Source organism: Meriones unguiculatus, chromosome 18, assembly GCF_030254825.1.
Source record: "Meriones unguiculatus strain TT.TT164.6M chromosome 18, Bangor_MerUng_6.1, whole genome shotgun sequence".
NCBI classification, from domain to species: domain Eukaryota; kingdom Metazoa; phylum Chordata; class Mammalia; order Rodentia; family Muridae; genus Meriones; species Meriones unguiculatus.
In genome coordinates, this window is record NC_083365.1 from 48,914,231 (window position 1) to 48,933,609 (window position 19,379).

Below are 19,379 nucleotides of genomic sequence, written 5' to 3' on the forward strand. Positions count from 1 at the left end.
AGCCGGGCCATGAAACTCTTTCTTAAATAAAAAAAAAAAAAAAAGAAGAAGAAGAAGAAGAAAAAGAAGAAGCTCCATAGATGTCTGTAAGAGGATGACAATAACTCTATTATATTTCCTTAGGACCAAACTGAGCTCTTGTAGAATAGATAAAGGAGAAAATTGATATGGCAGATTGAATACTTTCATTTATTCTGAGACAAGATCTCACTATATAGCACTGGTTGGCCAGGCTGGCCTACAACTCACAGAAATCTCTGTCTCTGCCTCCTGAGTGCTAGATTAAATTATTTTAAGTGGAGAGGAAAAAAGAAAGGAAAGATGGGTGGTAGAGATGGAGAAAGATAAGGAGGATGGATTGATTTCTGGTCCTTTTTAATAAACAAGTAACTTCAAACCCTATCCAGGTTATCTGTGAATCTGCTTTCAGAGCTCAGTGTTATATAATTTTGACTACAAAGCATTGATCATGATTAACAAAAAAATTTTGTACTGAGTTTCTTACAAAAAAATTTTGTACTGAGTTTCTTACAAAAAAATAGAGTATTTTCTTGATATTTCCTGATGCTCACCATTTAAAAACATCAAAGCCAGGGGGCTGGGGAAATGGTTCATTCAGCAAATTACTTGATATGTATGCATGAGGACACACTGACCTGGATTACAGATTATAGAGGGCAGACAGAACTCTGGCTAGCTAGCCTAGCCAAATTAGTGAGTTCCAAGTTTACCACTGAAGTCTGTTTGAACAGACTGAGACTGAGACTCATCTATGGGAGTGTGAGGAAAGGTTGGTCTACACAGTGAGTTCCAAGGCAACTAGGGCTACACGGTAAGACCCTGTCTTCAAAAAATAAAATAAAAGTAGAGAGCCATTTTCAACTCCTGGCCTCCACACATGCCGTGCACCCCCATACACATCATCTCCCACAAAAGAACATCAAAACACAAGTGAAATATTCAATAGTTTAATGTCCAGGTCTTCCTTTGAAAAGGGAGCAGACTTTATATGCCTTTGAGGAGTTAAACAGCCCTCAATCTTACCTATATTAGCTGGTAATATCCTTTGATGGAGTCTATTTCTCTATATACAAATTCTCCTCCTATGACAGATTGCCCAATGAAGGAACCAAAAAAAGGGAAAAATCTAATAGAAGCCATGAAGATAACTGAATTTAGAAAGCTTAACCTCAAATTCTAGCCTTTTCTTAGCAGCAGGCTCCCAAGGCCACTGCTGGCTTAAATGTGTTTTAGTTACACACACATTGTGACTCTCACAAAATTTTAAACTGCCACAAAGTCACTTAAAGCCAATACTACTTAGCTCTTGATACAAGAATTTTGTGATTTTTGCTTTATGATTTTCCTTTCACTCTAAGGTCTCAGGGTTTGAGAAAGGAGGAATAAGGAACTGTGCCATTCAAAATAAGGAAAGCAAGTCAGGTCTAGTGATACAGGCCTCTAATCTCATCTACTACGAAGGCAAACTGATAGAGGAGGATCACAAATCAAGACTGGCCTGGAAAACTTTTTAAGACCCAGAGTCTCAAACATAAAAAGTAGAAATGGGGCCAGGAATATAGCTTACCTCCCATGCACAGGGCCCCAGGTTCAATCCCCAGTACCTGCCCTAAGTAGTACTAGCACCTGCAATTAAAAGCCAGAGGTTCCAAGGCCAGTCTTGTTATTTATATTGTGAGGCCAATTTGAGCTTTTTGAGACCCTGCCTTAAAATATCAGACAGGGTAAAGAAAGCAGACAACTTTAAATAAAGTCTAGGGGGCTGGGGGTATGGCTCAGCGGTTAAGAGCACTGGCTGCTCTTCCAGACATCCTGAGTTCAATTCCCAGCAACCACATGGTGGCTCCCAACCATCTATAATGAAATCTGGTGCCCTCTTCTGGCATGCACGCACATATGCAGGCAGAACATTGTAAACATAATAAATAAATCTTTAAATCAATTAATCAATCAATGGATAAAATAAAGTCTAAACTCAGGATTAGTTGTTGGAGTTTTTTGCTGTTTTGTTCATTAGGAATTTTAAACTCTACAACTTTCTTCCAGGCCCAGAAAAGAGCCCTATCCATCTCTATATTGACATTAGTCATTTTTCATCATACTAAGAACAAAAAGGAAAGGGTAGGCGCTCCATTTAAACCTGAAAAACATATTAGTAACGCTAACCAAACCTACAACATGTAGTACCTAGAAATGATGATGGAGAGCAAATAAAGAACACGAGTTGAGGCAGGAAAAAAAGAGCAAGTCAGTCTTTCCATCTGAGCTATCACCCACATGCTATGGCCAATTGTGGTTACTTCAACAACCCAGTGGCAGCTCAGGAAATGTATCAATGAGTCTTGCTTGGCAGCTGCATGGGTGAGGCAGAGATGTTAGGAGATTTGCTGTGAAGCTGCCAACAGAGCAAGTACACCATTTTTCACTCAGATTGACTATCCCTGGGGGGTGGTGTGGTATTGGATCATAGCACTGGGGAGATATCTGCAGAGCCCCACAGCAATCCTTGGGCTTGGGACTGCTCCTAACACACAAAGCCTTAAAATTCTTTCTAGGTAAAGAATAAGATAAAGACAAGAATAGCTTAAAACTTCTTCACAGTAGATGCTTCTAAACTGTTCCTATAGCCCCTTCACATGAAAGTAAAGAAACTAATTATTTGAGATTATTTCAGATTTATAATCATATTTTTAGTTTTAATTAATTTACCTAATAAACAATATAACATTTGCCACTTCTATCCCAGTTATTTCAGAGGAGTCAATGAAAATACTTAAACCAGAAACTATTTTGTGCCTTTTTTTTTATTAGCTCTCAGTGAGCTCCACTGGCAGCTGTATGTATGTATGAGTTCTGCCTTAAGAAAGATCCAGTTTAAATTGTTTAAATACTGAGACCTGTGAGAAAAAGAAGACTCACAGGGCACTGAGAGAAGAAAGGCAGGACACTAGTCATCTCCTCACTGTTGACTCTCCTGTTATCAGGCAAAGAGATAAGGTCTAAGTTTCTTAGAGGGAGACTCTGCTTTTTTAGATTACAGTGCATATGTTTCCGTTTTTGGCACTACTCATCTCTCTGGAGAATGGAATCTACATTTCCGCCATTCCAGGCTAAGCTGAACATGCTGCTTCTTTCACTTTCTAAGAGTACACTTCAAGCTGTAGCAGTGGCCCCGTTCTGCCTCACCATCCTATCCTAAGTCTTGGCTAAGTTCTGAGGCAAGGCAAAGAGATGTTTATCAAGCACACTAGTCCATGTAGTGTCATGAAGCTCACGTGAAAGCCAGTTTAAAATCTGTATCCTGGCTACACTATTTAGAATGCAACTGCAAGTGCACACTCCAGGGCTTATTACCAAAAGCAATGGCTGCCTCTCATCAGCCTAGGAGATGGCGCCACATGAACACAAGCGATGTTCTAAATAAATGACTTGGTAAGCTCTGCTTTGTCTCTCTGTGACTTGAGGCTCAAACCACACATTCAATTTTGGAGCCCATAAAGCAGCTTTTAACTACCACCATCAAAAAAGCCAAGTAGACTATTAAGTCCTACACAGGTGAAGACATGAATTCTAGCTTCTCCAACCACTGCTAAAAAAGCAGCATATAAATCAGGAATGCTGGCACACACTTATAAACCCAGCATTTGAGAGGCTGAGGCAAAAGGAGTTTGAGTGTGACCCAGGCTGTAAATACTGTGACCTAATCTGAGAAAACACCTTCTCCAAAAAGAAAGCATCACAAACTATACAAAGGTTCCTTGCCATATTTTCCAGGAACTTTTCTTCTAATTTGCTTCTGCTAAAGGAGCTGTGGATTATAAATGAGACCGTGAATACAGGTTCACTTACAGACAATTTAGTAAGTGCTCCCAGTTAATTCTGTCAGTCTTCCTCCTACACAGAAATACATGTGGCCCCAAGGGGCCCAACCACCCACAGAGCTCTTTTGCATATCTTTTTACCCTCCAGCACACAGAAGTAGAGGGCTATAACCTAGCAAATACTAAGGGGAAAAGAAAAGATAGTTTTTCTGATATTCTATGTCTGGAAAACCAGAGCTACTTTCTTATTGGAATGTCATTTCTAAATTAAATTTTTTTTCTGAATTAAAAAAATCTTTCATGCATATTTCAAATCTACACAGCTATATTTCCCCATATGCAGAGCTTTCCCTCAGTATGTGTAAGGAAACATACAAAATTAATTGTTCATCATGAACTACCAGGCTGCTTTACATTCCTAAACCTACTTGGGTTAGCATATTACAAGCCCTCACAACACAAGCTTTTTCTAGTCTCTATGGCTTTAGACAGTGGCCATTCCAGTACACCTGGAAACACAAGGAACTAGGTGTATTGGTAAATGTCTCCCATTGGCACATAATCCCAACACACAGAAGATTGAAGCAACAGGATTTTCACAAGCTCACGGCTATTCTAGGCTACCTAGTGAGTACTATGATAGCCAGGACTATGCCAAGATCCTGTCTTAACAAAACAAAACATGAAAAACACACTATAGCACAAGACAAAAGGAGAGGCACACTGTATACTGGGGCGTGACCTAGCTTGCCTTTAGAATGTGCTTAGAATGACAAGACCCTGTACAGGATCAATCAAGAGGCTCGTTCACTGATGGACAGAAAAGGCCAGCCCTCCTGCCAAATCCCAGACATGCACGTGAAGGCAACTTCACTGTGTGTAAGTTTTCTACAGCTGCCATAACAATTACCAAGACCTTCCCTGCTTAAACAGCACAAATTTATTATCTTTCTGTAGGTCCAAAGTTCAATGAGGGCCCCAAGGCGTTGGCAGGTCTGTCTGTCTTTCTAGGTGCCATATGAATAATTCTGTTCCTTATACATGTAAGAAACCGAGGTTTCTGATTCTTTTCTATCATATCTTTCAGCTACTGTACAGCTGAAAGCTAGAGTTCTTTGACTAACGATTCTGCATTCTACTTCCAATAGTTCACAAGAATGAGACTACTCAGATAATCCAGGACAACTCCTGTGATTGGCACCCAGATGGTGACTCCCAACCATATATAACTCCAATTCTAGGGAATCTGATGCTTTCTCCTGACCTTCTTAGGCACTGCACATACATAATGCACATGCATATATGCAAGCAAAGCACACACATTTTAAAAATATATTTTTAAAAAGATTAAAAGGAAGAAGTATCTTTTGACAGAGCACAAGCTGCTGATGGGAGAGGAAAAAAAAAATCACTGCTACCCATCATCTCTCCCCTGTGCACAATGACCAGTGGAGGTATGACTAAAACAGGGGTCTCTGATCTTCCATTAGTCAAACACATGTTTTTAAGCAGGCACTCTCTCAAAATTGCTGCTACTTAGAGGTATGGAAAACTTTAGTGCAGGAAAACACCAATAGCAAGCTAATGTCCTCTTGGCTCTTTTGGCTGACTTCCCTGCGCCTGGGTCTTGACTATTAATTGAATGCTATTCAGATTCCATCTCAAAAACAAATGAGGATGGAGACCAGAGGCCTGACTTCCCCAGACTGATAAGAGCAGCACAGTGCAATTATACCCGAATAGCTTTGTTTTGGAATGTAATCACCGCCTCAGCCTTCTTCCCAATGGGATGGCAACAGTGTAATTACCTCTTCAGGATTCATTGTTTGGGAATGTAATTCTCATACAGGCCTTCTTTCTAGGGTAAAGAATCTACAAGAACAATCTGTAGCTACAAGGATGTAAGAATTTGTAGCCCTCTCTTCACAGCAGAGGAGTCCAGCAAATTATTTTTGTTTTCTTAAAGCCTGAGTATATATTTAAGCCTGTTTTCCTACACATAAAAAAAGCCACTCACACAAACAGCACATCTGTTAGCAAAGTGCCAATCTAGAGCTGACTCCTTGAGTTCCAGTTCTAGCTCTCTCAAGTTTCTCTCCAGTTTTCTCTATAAAAACACCAGTAATAATAGTACATCATAGAAATGTGAAGATCACTATGCTCAGGAATGCTCAAAATAGTATTTGACAGAGTAAATGGTCTTAGAATGTATATGTATGTCTGAAACAGGATCTCATGTAGTCCAGGCAGTCTCAAATGCAGTATGTATACTGACTGTGGTCTTGAATTTCCGGCCCTCCTGACCTACCACCCAAGTCCTGGAGTTACCACTGTGTGCCACCACGCCCAGGTTTATGTGGTGCTGGGGATCAAAACAAAGATTTGATATTTGCTAAGCCAAGTACTCTACCAACTGACCCACATCGCCAACTCCTGTTTGTTTAAAAAGCATATTTGAAGCTAGATGTGTTAGTATACTTATATTCCCAAAACCTGAGAAACAGGCAGGAAGACAAGTTTGAGGCCAGCCTAGGCTACAACACAGCCTTCTTAAACAAACAAACAAATTTGAGATATAATATACCATAACTAACAAATTTGGAAATATGATTTTATACTAGTCATAAACAAATCTATGTCTGAGTCACTAACTTTCCTATATTCATAACCCCTGTCAGCTCGTCATAATGGGCAATGTTTTTAGTTAATTTCAATGCTACTACAAAACTGTCAGACTCAGTCAGAGTGAACTGCCACTCTAACAAGCAGGAGTGACTATGCATATTCCCATTTTTCTTTTCATGTTATTAGTCCAAGAGAAACTACTAATACAGGGTTGTAAAATCTTGCTGTGGAGAAGCCAGCAAATATCATAAAGCAACCGTTTGATTATAATACGGCAGATTGTAGAGACAGTGCACCTTTTTAGCCATTTTTGTTTATGAAAAATAAATGTTATATTTTCCTCAAAGATCTATTTTGCAACCCATTTCTACCTGAAGATTTGAATTTTCTAACTATAGTCTAGCTTTCTCTCTGTCCCTTTGTAGCCAAAACCAGTTAAATCCTCTACTATGGGAAACTGTTTTGATTTGTTACTGCGGGGGGGGGGGGGGGAGGGGGGAGAATAACAGTGGAGGGGTAAAGATCTATTGTAACAGCCCTGACCCACAAAAGTAAAAATCCTGAGTTTGTTTCCAGGTAGCTCTGAAGAATTCAGTCCCACAGCTCAAGACAAAGAAGTGGAGGCAGAGGCAGACAGACCTCTAGGAGTTCAAGGCTGGCCTTGGAGTCCAGGAGAGCCAAGGCTATACAAAGAAACCCTGTCTGTTGGGGGTGGGGGTGGGGAAGGAGAAAAGGAAGTGAGGCTGGGCCCCTCCTGCATGGCATGCAGCTGTAGTGGCTTGGATTTATGGTAAAATGGAGACTTACTTCCACCACCCTTTAAAAAGAAACTATTGGAGGGGCAGGCATATTGGTATTATTCCAGTAAATGGTCATGCTGTCAAAGTACCTTCTGAACATGTAGTTTATACCTATAGACTGGTATTGCTCCCAACCTCCATCAGATAAATCCTCCCTTCCTCCATGGGTAGTAGTAACTGCAGGGACTCATAACTGGTCAAAGTGCTAAGAATAAGAGACAATGAGGGCCCAGCTATGGATGGGTCATCCATATTGACTTCTCCCCATCCTAAGCTAAGAAAATATTGTGGAAGAATAGATGAAAAGAACGTAAGAACGTAAGAACTAGTGGGGCACAGTGCTTCGAACCTGTAATCCCAGCACACTGGGAGGTAGGGGCAGGTAGATCTCTGAGTCTTGAAAAACAAAAACAAAACCAAAACAAACCAACAAAGAACTGGAGGACGACGATGATAACTGTAAAATGCTTTCTGGATGTGACACAGCTCACAGTGGCTGTGGATGCCTGGACAAGATCAAGCCAGCAAAAATTCCAGCAATGATAAAGTATAAGCTCTTAAGGCCCCACCCCTAGATGAGGGAAAAAGAGTCACCTTTCTTTGGGAATATGGCCAATGCCCCAGTGGACAGCTCCACAACCTTACCCATATGATATGCACTAACTGGAGTCAGTGGGATGATCATAATAATAAAACAGGATGCCAGGAGGGAAACAGGTTGGTAAAAGATGGTAGATAAGATCAAAATACATTATATAAAATTTTTTTTTAAATCTAAACAAAATATACTGTATACATGTGTGAAATTCTTAAAGAATAAAAATACTATTTTTTTTCTTTTGATTTTTAGAGACAGGGTTTCTCTATGTAGCCCTGGATGTCCTGGACTTACTATGTAGACTAGGCTGGCCTCAAACTCACAGAGATCCTCCTCCCTCTGCTCCCTGATTAGTCGGATTAAAAGGCTATGCCACCACTGCGTGGCAAAAAATAAAATAAAAATACTATTCTAAAGAGAGTGTCTTTACAGGATGAAAGATATGGTTATACGTTATAATGAAGCAGCTCTGGAGTGACAATAGGGAACCAAAAGAAATATCCCCCAAAGTCAAAAAGTCCTTGATCAGTCACCTATAGTTTTCTCTTTCCACATTAAGGCTTTTGCCAAAATATCCATTCTGGCTGTTACAGGTGAGGTCAGAAGGATGAAGGGATGATCCTTGTGGATCAGCAGGTGTTAATAACACTTACAGATTGTCTTTACTTCGGTATAGAGAATAAGAGATGCTGCCTGCCAGCTCCCGTGGCATTTCCAGCCAGCATGAAATAAAATGATTTTCATGTTCTAGAAAACATGAAAAGGTAAATAAAAACATAATGTGAGCCTGAGGTTAAAAAAAAAAAAAAAAAAAAAAGAGCCGGTAGGGGGCTGGTGATAGCTCAGCAGGTAAAGGCACTTGATATTCAAGCCAGATGACCTGAGTTTGATCCCCAGAACCAAAGTAAAGGCTGAAGAAGAATCAACTCTATAACATTTCTCTTTATCCTCCACAGGTGTGCTATGGTATATGCACCACCCCATCACAAACACAATAATAGCAACAGATTTTCATTTTTAAAGAAGTGCTGAAGGGGGTGGTCTACATGGATTGTTACCTTCCAGCATGTACACTCATCACTTAGATAAAAATGGATAGAGAAATAAGACAGCAAAGAGGGCTGTTCCAAGCCCTTCCTGGATTCAGAATGGATTTCTGCTCACAAAGAAAGTTTAAAGATTAAAAAAGAAAACAAAGAAATGAAGACTACACCTGCCTCCATCAGAAATATGGCTTTGACCTCATACTTGGCTTTATTCTCCTAATATCCTCTGAGCATATTTCTAGATAATTGGATTATTTAGGGGATGCAAACATGTCAAAGCATATACAAATCATATCATAAACAAAGAAGTAAAAGACTCTGGAATTAGAGTGGAACATTTCAGGTTATAGGACATCCTCAGCAAACACAATTTAAATGAACAGTAGTTCTAAGAAGTAAAGGTCTGAGTTAGGATTTCTACTGCGGCGATAAAGCACCAAGATCGTAAGTAACTCAGGGTGGAAAGGGTTTATTCTGCTTACACTTCCACATCATCAAAGGAAGTTAGGGCAGAAATCTGAAGGCAGGAACTGTTTCAGAGGCGATGGAGGAACCCTGCTTACTGACTTGCTTTCCATGGCTTGTTCAGAACTTTCTTAGAGCACCCAGGATCATCAGCTAAGGGGTGGTGGCACCATCCACAAAGATCTGGTTCCTCCCCCAGCAATCACTCATTAGGAAAATGCCCTGCAGGACGGTCTCAAACCCACTAAATAGCTAAGGATTATCTTGAATTTATAATCATCCTGCCTCAACCTGGAACTACAGGTGTTTGGCTGCACCCAGCTCTCTCAAAGCTTCTGCCTTCCTCAGCTATGGTAGTCTTCCAAAGTCTTGCCAAGGGCTTTCTCTCTTTTGTTACTATCAGAGAGTACAAACTCAACTTGGAGCTGTAGCTCAGCTAACCTACCTGGATTGAGAGGGCCCAAAACAAACAAACAAAACCCTCAAAAACCAACACAGAAAACCAAAATCAAGGTCATTCCCTGAGGGCATTTAATTTAAATCAAGGTCATCTCCCTGAGGGCATTTAATTCTTTTATAATGCCCAAGTGCCTTGAAAACAGCTAAGCAATAAGCATTTATAAGGAGCTGTGTATCTCAAAATGACAGTACAAAAGGACTCAAGGATAAAGCAGTAGTGGGGAAAGATTAAAAACTCAAAAAATAAAAAAGTCTCAAATATATTAAAAGGACAGCAAGTTAATATTTTCCCCTAGAAAAGCCTGAAGGAGTACAGGGACACAGCATAAACGGAAGACATGTTCTCAATAAGCACACCTCTCACTGGTGTTCTAAGAAGACTTAAGGAAGGAGAGCTGCTAAAAAGAGTACTTGACTGTGTAAAAAGTTCTGCCTGGTGCCGGCCAGGAGCTGGGACTGCTCAGGGAGTGATACATTTACTATTTCCCAGGCAACCAAGCCAGCCTTTTATCGCTCTCACTTTCATCAATGGAGCAGAAGGAAAGGTAATTGGGTTAATTATTAAAGTAGCACTAGTTAGTACCACCACCACTAATTGTCCATTTATCTGGGTTTATAAACAGCCATCCTAATTGATGTTGAGTTGGAATGTGTTACTCACTTTACTTGCCTGGCTACAGTGTCTCAAAGGTTCACAGAGCAGAGAGAGAAAGAATGAAAAATCAGTACTTACTTTTATTTGTACCTACTACCAAGATGGCCCATCTATTATTTATTTATAAATAATATATATTATATAGTATATAGTATATAGTATATATTTATTATCACTTACCTTTCCCAGATTTGACAATTCAAGTACAGAGCTGGTACACAATGAATGATAAAGCAATTTGTTGTACTTGACAAGGACTGCTCTCGGGTTGTCAAATTAGGATAATCCCTAAAAATCAGAAAGCTTGAGGCCCCAAATATCTACTGATGTTGATGGAACTAGGCTAGAAAGACACTGACAGAAACTCCCTATGTACCAGACAAAGGGAAGACATGTAAGAGAGAACACTGGTGCTTTATAGGACACAGGAAGAATACCAGTGTTGGGAATATAATTTCCACAAGTCCAGCACTTGAGCACGCTGAGGCAGGGCTACAAGCATAAGGCCAGGCTGAGCTCCACAGTGAGACCCTGTCTCAATGAACAAAAATAATCAAATGAGATTGGTGTTTGGAATGGAGCTAGAAAAAAATTAACAAGGAAAGGCAAATTATTGTAAAGAGAAAGCTCTGTCTTATCCAAACTAGTCAACAAACAGAAGGATGCTTGGAAAATAATATTACATAAAGCAATTAAGTTGTGTTTATATCATCTCTGGATTTAACATATATGCCAATAACAACACAACAGAGGGAAAAGGAACAACAAACAAAGCTATGGAGGGCCATGTTTACCTATCCTACCAGAATCAAGTCTATATAAATATTAAGTAAATTCTAAAAAAATAGTCTTTGAAAATCAGTAAATCCCTGAAAATGGCATGGTAGATGATAACATGCAATATGAAGTCATAGAAGTCAGAGCAAAAAACAAAACAAAAAAACCACACACACTGAAGACAAGAAAACCAACACCCAAATGGCTGACAAAAATCCATAATAACTCTAAATTTGAGTTAATTAAATAATCCAAAGACAGAGACTGTCTGACTCAAAGAAAAACAAGATATGGACCAGTGAGAAGGCTTAGCAAGTAAAAGCACTCACTATGAGACTCTGACAGTCCTAGTGCGGTTCCCAGAACCCACGGTGAAGGCAAAGAAGCAGATCACAAAGCTGCCCCCTTACACAGGGAGTACACTAGCTGCACTAGACCGTGCCATGCACATCCACACTCGCATCTACATATCCTGTATATACTCACAAATAAGTACATTTTAAACTAAGATGCAACTCTATGACTTCTTTTGGTTAAAAAGAAATCTAAGTAAAAGCCAGCCCTCGTGGGCATGGGAGGCTGAGGCAGGAGGTGCACTGCGGGTTCAAGGCTAACCTAGGTTAGAGAGGGAGTTCTAGGACAGCCTGAACTACAAAGTGAAACTATGTCAAACAAACATACAAAAACAACTAAGTTGAAAATGAAGGATGAAAAAATATATCATGCAATCAGAACCACACAAGAGTTGGACTAGCTATACAAATATAAAAAGTCTCTAGAACAAAAATATTAGTAAAGAAATTTTAATGACAATATGAAAAACACTATATATAATTAAAAAGCAACAAAACTGAAGGGAGAAATACACAATTCAGCAATAATAATTTGTTTTACTATCATCTTGACAATGGATAGAACAAGGATACACAAAACATCAACACTATTAATCAAGCATTCATACAACTTCAACACCAACAGAATACACATTCTGCTGAAGCACATTTTCTGGATTAGCCCATAAGCTAAGCAAAACAAAAACAAAACAGGATACAAAAAATTTAAAATAACTGAAGTCATACATAGAATGTTCTTAAGCCACACCAAAATGAAATAATAATTTTTTAAAAAAGGGAAAGAAAACAGTCATAAGTATGAGGAAAAGAAACAATGCATCCCTCAATGACCAAAGCAGTGGTCCTCAATCTTCCTAATGCTGCAGCCCTTTAACGCAGTTCCTCATTTTGTGGTGACTCCAACCATAAAATTATTTCGCTAATTAATCACTGTAATTTTGCTACTGTTATGAGTCAGAATGTAAATATCTGTGTAAATTTCTGATGGTCTTAGTGACCCCTGTGAAAAGGTTGTTCAATCCTCCGCCCAAGGGGTCATGACTCACAAGTTGAGAACCACTGGACTAGAGTGCCAAGAAAGAAGCAATGATCACTAGGCACAAGGCCATCTCTAATCTGGGACACTTGATCAGATCCCAATGACCCGTGGAGTAAGAACAAGAAAAACCTGACACTTCCCATTGATTTTAATCAAAATAGTGAATTAAGTATATCAGGCTCACATCTGCCAGGAACAGATGCTCATTAGGATGAAAGTCAAGAAGATTATGCAGGGCAGATAACATACCCTACATTACTCAGGCCCTATCTTTGGAAGATTTTTGCTCTTCAAGTAATTAACAGGAAGCTGTCCCATGCCAGGATTTCTCATTTCACTTCTCTGAGGCCTCAAACACATCGAAACCTATTATAAGCTTAAGAACATTTGGGGAGATACTCCCTATCTGAACTCAAGTAAAATGGCTCAGAAGAGAGAAGAGTTAAGCAGATCAGCTTTAAACTCCCAAATATATTTCTCATGGTGCTATGCTGGGCAAAACCTCTCTGCTGGGGAGAAATGCTAACACCAACACTGACTTCACAGTGTGGAACCATCATTTACAGAGACAGTGTACGGGAGCGCACTAAGGACTGCACACAGTGTGCAGCTTCATTCAGTCCTGTCTGCTGAAAAGACTTTCTAGACTGCTACATGCCCCACCCCATGTACATGTTAGAGAAGCCACAGCACTCAAGTGTATGCATCCTTCTTTAAATACGGGTCCAAAATCTGTACTGCCATGAGCTGACAGATGGCTGGAGACCAGCAGAAACCTACAGAATTGTGGAGACTGCAAACAAAAAGATAAAAGAGAAGAGATGAAGATTAACAAACTGATGCTTGCAATTGATACTTGGTTGCAAGAACTTCATTTTTCTATGAATACTCCCAGGCTCTGGTGTGAGAACATAAATTGAAAGGATCTTAATTTTCCATCAATCTCCTTTTATTGACGTTTCAGAATAGCTCTGCTGCTAGCCCACTGGAGACTCATTTGCCACTACAGTAATGACCACAACGTCTAAAACTGCAATTGTGTGCTTGCTTTGTCCCTCTATATCTGCCAAATTTGCATACTTCCCCTTTGCAAAAACCCACTTATATCATACAGAGATTCTACAGTTATGTTTGGAACCAAGAACTGAGTAGCACTTTAAGGTATGATCTACCATCAAGACTCCAAGACAGAGGAGGGCAGGGATTCTGTCTTTTTGTTTGAGGCTAGCCTGTTGAAGGGTATTTGGTAACACTGTGATCCCTGAGATTGTGTACTTGAAAAACCTGTTTCTAGTTGTGATGTGGGTCAACCCTAGCACATACCTTTAATCCAAGAACATTCTGTTTATTGTAAACAGGTGCTTGTGGTTAGGCTCAGCCCTAGCACACACCTTTAACCCAAAAGCTTTCTGTAAGCAAGAATTAAATAAAGCCAATGATAGGTCAAGAGACAGAGCAAGCAACCAGTTGATAGGAAGTGAACATAAGCAAACACAGGAAGAAGGGACAGTGAGTTGAAGGGTATTTATGACAGCCATGGAGAAGGTGAAGGGTTTTTTCCTTCTGGTGCTTTCTCTGCCTTTCTGAGCTTTCACTCCTGCATCTGGCTGCTGAGTCTTTATTGGTAAAATCATGCAACTGGGACTTTGTTTTTAAAAACAACACTAGCCCAGAACACTGACTAGACAGTAACAACTACAGAACAAGTATTTGCAAAATGTAACTGTTCTGGGATCCGTAACAAGATTGTGCCAATCTTGTTCCAATCATATAAAGGAAAGTAGCTTTACACAAAAATTGGGAATGTTTACTGTTAAAAAGACCAATTTCTCTTGGACTCTGATAGTCATTAGTCATATTAGAACACCTCAATTTACACTATCACAAGTAAACTTAATAAAAAGCAAAACATCTATATCCAGGAGAATAAGAAGGTTCAGAGAAAAAGCTACTCTTACATAGTAAGATTTCCCTCAGCAAGCACCACTCAATATAAAGCTTTGGTCATGCCTAAGAACCATTTAAAACAGAAAAAGTGATTAAAAAAAATTCTTTAGGTTAGGAAAAGCTTCCTGAAATCCCTTTCTGTCTTCTACTTTAACATCTTAGAAAAGGAAATCTATGTTGATGCCTTTTAAATTGAGGTCTTTTTAAATAACTGTGGGGCAGTAGACTAGGAAATGGTATGGAGGGTTAAGTCTTAAGTTCACTGCCTGGGTTCAGACCCTGGCTCCTCTACTCTCTAGCTATATAGCTAAGGCCTGTCCAGAGGCACCAATATTTTCTCCACTGTTCATTATACAATTCCAGTTGTCTCAGAACAAGTTAAGGACTGAAACATCTTTACTAACGTATTTAAAATGCTTCCTAGCACTTAGTAAATAAGAACACTTGGGGTTTTGCTGCTGTTACTATTAATGCTACAATTTTCTCAAGAAAAACTGACGTAACTGTTAACAGAATATGGAGGGACATCCAAATATCTACACACAATAACTGCTTCACAGGAAATCCCAACAGGCATGCCAACATTGATATTGAGAAAATGAATATTAATGATGAATAGAAAAAATTACTAACTCAGGCATGAGGTTCTAGAAGTCTAAGTTTTCTTCTCTTGGTAGAATTTACCATCATTTGATTGATACATTTTCTCAGTAGATGTCATACTACAAAATGTTAGAACATACTCCGTATAGTCAAAGGCATCTGTAAGGACAATCATGCCTGTAGGTGTCAGGTCACTGGTCAGAAAGTAGAAATGAAAAGTAAAGAAACAGAATCATTGGAGCAAAGGAAGAAAAGAAATAAACAACATAAGTGTTATTAAAATAAAAAAAAAGCTTGATGTCAAGGAAACAGATTTTGCTGGCAGCAGAAGAGCAAGATGTGGAGTGGTGGAGACAGATGTCTGGAACAAAGAAGGGGGCAGAGGAGCTCTTTGGTTTCACTACCTGGCAGCAAGTGGTTACCTTTCACAAGCCTTCAGGCAAGCCACATGCAAGGAGAGGCACAGATCCACTGTTTAACAACTAAGGCCAGAGCCCTCTTCTAACAGCTATCTGGAGATTGGAATAATCAGCTCACCTGCCAGGTCAGGGCCAATCAAGTCCAAGTGTCTGGCAGAGAAACTCCTGAGGACTGTCAAATTCTAGGTCAAGGGGAAAACCAGATTCCATGGCCTGCTAGCTGTCACAACAGCACTGTAAAAATACTAAAAAAAGCTGGGCATGGTGGTTTGGGCCTTTATTCCCAGCCTTGGAAGGCAGAAGTAGGCAGATCTTTGAGTTCAAGGCAAACCTGGTCTCTACTCTAAGCCAGTCGAAGATAAATAGTGAGGCTTTGTCTCAAAACAAAACAAAATATATGGATTTGGGGTACACACCTTTTTTTTTTTTTTTTAAAGATTTTACTTTTGCTGCATGTGTGCCTGCACACCAGAAGACAACACCAGATCTCATTGCAAATGGTTGGGAGCCACCATATGGTTGCTGGGACTTGAACTCAGGACCTCTGGAAGAACAGCCAGTGCTCTTAACCTCTGAGCCATCTCTCCAGCTCCCCATACCTTTTATAACTTTCATCTCAGCACATGGGAGTCTGAGGCCAGCCTGGTCTACACAGCAAATTCCAGACCTGAGGTACATAGTGAGACTATGTTGCATTACAAAAAAAAAAAAAAAAAAAAAAAAAAAGGAATGAGAGAGAGGGTGAGAGAGAATGACAGAGAGAGAAAGAGAGAGATATATAGAGAGAGACAGAGAGTTCCTGAAACAAAGCTAATAGCATGAAACATTTGTCACAGCTTGCCATCTTTGTACCTGTTGCCTTTCTGCTTTTAACCATCACATAGCCCAGGTTTTCCAAAACAGAATGTCATTTAAAATTTTCTAATAAAGACCCTTAAAAGCAGTGGTAGTGAATGCCTTTAATCCTAGCACTTGGGAGGCAGAGGCAGGCAGATCTGAGTTCGAGGCCAGCCTGGTCTACAGAGTGAGCTTCAGGACAGCCAAAGCTACATACAGAAACCCTGTCTTGAAAAACAAACAATCAAACAAAGACCCTTTTATATCATTTTGTATCTTTTCAGACATAATTTTGTAAGTTGGCAGTAAAAGTGATGGAAAGGGGGCAGAGAATGTAATGAGGAAACAATCTTCATCACAAAAAAATGGGTTTTTGCTTTGCTCCCTTTTCTAGAGACTGTCCAGAAGGAGCTGTATAGAACATGTCCTAGAACTTGGTCACATCACGCTTCAAAGCCCTAAAACACGGGTCACGTAAGCAAGTCACTTATCATAAACCACCTCAGCAGTGTTTGCCCAGCCTATTTTCTACCATGTGGAGTTCTGAGCTGCCTCCACAAGATTCTTCCCTCCTCCTTCCTCATACTGCCTGGAATCTCCGTGCACTGGCAGAAGCAAAGGGGTAGAGAGGTGTGCATCAAGCTATTAATTAAAATCACAGGACCTAGCTCATGAACATCTTACCAACCGAACCATGAACAAGATACCTTTATCATCCAATTAAAGCATAGCCAAGATTTAATTACCTATATTAAGAAACAAATGGTTTTAATTTTTTTCCTTCCTTCCCTCCTTTCTCCTCCCCCCCTCAAACAAAAAGGCCTGAAGGAACTAGAACTAGGCAAAAGAAACAGTTTCTCAACCCTACTGACTCTTGCCTAGAAATAAGAAACTGCATACAGGACCCAAAAGACTTTCAGCCAATGCTAAAAGACTATCATATCAATACAGGGGAAAGTTTTAGCTTCCTGCCTTTCATAATTTCAAAATCCAAAGAAATGTTTCCTTACCTGCCAGAACCCTGTTAACAGAAGAATGAGTAGCCAATCCAGGCTGTCCACGTTCATGAAAAATCCCAGCATAAGGTAAATACTCAGGCAGCAAAAAACGCCTGTAAGAAGGAATCACATGTGAAAAGCCAACTAAAGACTACCAACAACAAAGATAAAGTCTCACAATCGCTGGCGAAGTAAGGCTGGGCACAAGGGTGTACAGCTATGATCCTAACACATGGGAGGCTAAGGCCAGAGTGGGGCCTAAAACATAAATTATAACAAAATATAGCATAAGTGACACACTAACCTAAAAATCCATGGAAGCTCAGAGAGGAAACTCAAAAAGAAAGCTCAAAAAATTCACAAGATTTGTCCTTTTATAAATTTGTAACGTCTTATTGCCCATCTTCTAAAGTAAAGCTAGTCAGGCCTGGTGCATGCCTTTATCCCTAGCATTCAGCACATGGAGGCAGCACTTGGGAGGCAGGGGCAGGCAGATCTATGAATTCCAGGCCAGCCTGGTTTACATAATAAATTTCATAATAAATTATTTACATAATTATTTACATAATAAATCAGAGCTACATAGTGAGTCTCTGCCACAAGACTTCTACCTTTGAACAGTATGCTCTTAGTGCTATTTTTCTATTTCTATGTACTATGGCTAATTATCTCCCATCAAATGTTTAGATGGCAGGACTAGAATATAGGCTTGCTAGAAAACAATTCCATATATGGCTAATCCAAAAGGCCAGAGGTTAAACTCTAAAGGGTCTGGGTAATGTGGCTCAGCAGCAAAGTGCTTCTCTAACATGTGCCAAGGCCCTGGATTTTATCTAGTTCCAGCACTAGAAAGCCAAGTACAAGCAACCAAACAAAAATACAATGCGAGGCTTTCGTCAAAGATCCTTCAATACTTACAACACAGCTCTTACCTTGGGACAAAGCGTCCAAGTGACGGTGCAGACATTCGAGCATTGCGGGGAGCTCGGTGCCTAGATCTGTCACCATTGTCCCTGGAGAAAGCAGAGAGACTACGCATAAGACAGTTACTAAAGCAGAATCACTCACCTGCTACCCAAAATAAGCATCTTTAAACTAAAATCCTACACTCTGGAGAGGCGCCCAAGGTAAGTAGTCATCTGTTGGCTAACTAATCCAGCAACCGAAAACCAGCTCTGAAAGAAGATTCTCTTGAGTCAATGTGGTCTTTGACCCCTGTAGAATCTAAAAGTAGAGCCAAATCTAAATCGCAGGGCCTGGAAAGGCTATGTTAAGAATGTTATTTTCTGCCAGACGTGGTGGCGCATGCCTGTAAACACAGCACTCGATATGCAGAGGCAGGTGGATTTCTGTGAGTTCGAGACCAGCCTAGTCTACAAACCAAGTACAGGACATCTAAGGCTTCACAGAGAAACCCTGTCTCAAAAAACAAACAACAAAAAAAGTGTCTTTTTTTTTTTTTCTTTCATTTTTGAGACAGAGTCTCTCTAGGTAGTCTTGGCTGTCCTGGAACTCACTATGTAGACCAGGGTGGCCTTGAACTCACAGAGATCTACCTGCCTCCGCATCCCGAGCACTGGAACTAAAAAGCATGCACAACCACACCCAGCCCAAAAATGTCTTTTTCTTCATTAGCTGCCCTTGGCAGAAAGAGAGACTGACAGGGAGAGATGGAGGTTGGGGAGCTAGAGATGTAGCTCACAGGCACAGCCCTGGCCCGCCTGACATATGCAAGGCCTCGGGTTCATTCCTTAGTATCACCAAAAAGACAAGTAGGCAGAAGACTGAAATAAGAAAAAATCCTCAGTTCCTTCTTTGAAAAGCTGAAAATTGGACAGTGATGAAAAATATTAGAAAATGCACTCCTAAACCAAGTCATCTGAGTAAAAAAAAAAAAAAAAAACAAACCAAAGTAT

General features: G+C 40.0%; 1 protein-coding gene across 3 annotated transcripts in view; it reads right to left on the bottom strand.

Annotated features, from left to right (window-relative positions):
- Ambra1 (autophagy and beclin 1 regulator 1) overlaps nt 1-19,379 on the bottom strand; it is a 195,403-nt gene that overhangs the window by 80,144 nt on the left and 95,880 nt on the right. For all 3 annotated transcript variants that reach the window (XM_021639349.2, XM_021639348.2, XM_021639347.2), the window contains 2 exons: nt 18,396-18,476; nt 17,476-17,576 (listed from right to left, as the gene is read on the bottom strand). In XM_021639349.2, coding sequence (XP_021495024.1) covers nt 17,476-17,576; nt 18,396-18,476 — 182 coding nt within the window. The remainder of the gene's footprint in view (nt 1-17,475; nt 17,577-18,395; nt 18,477-19,379) is intronic.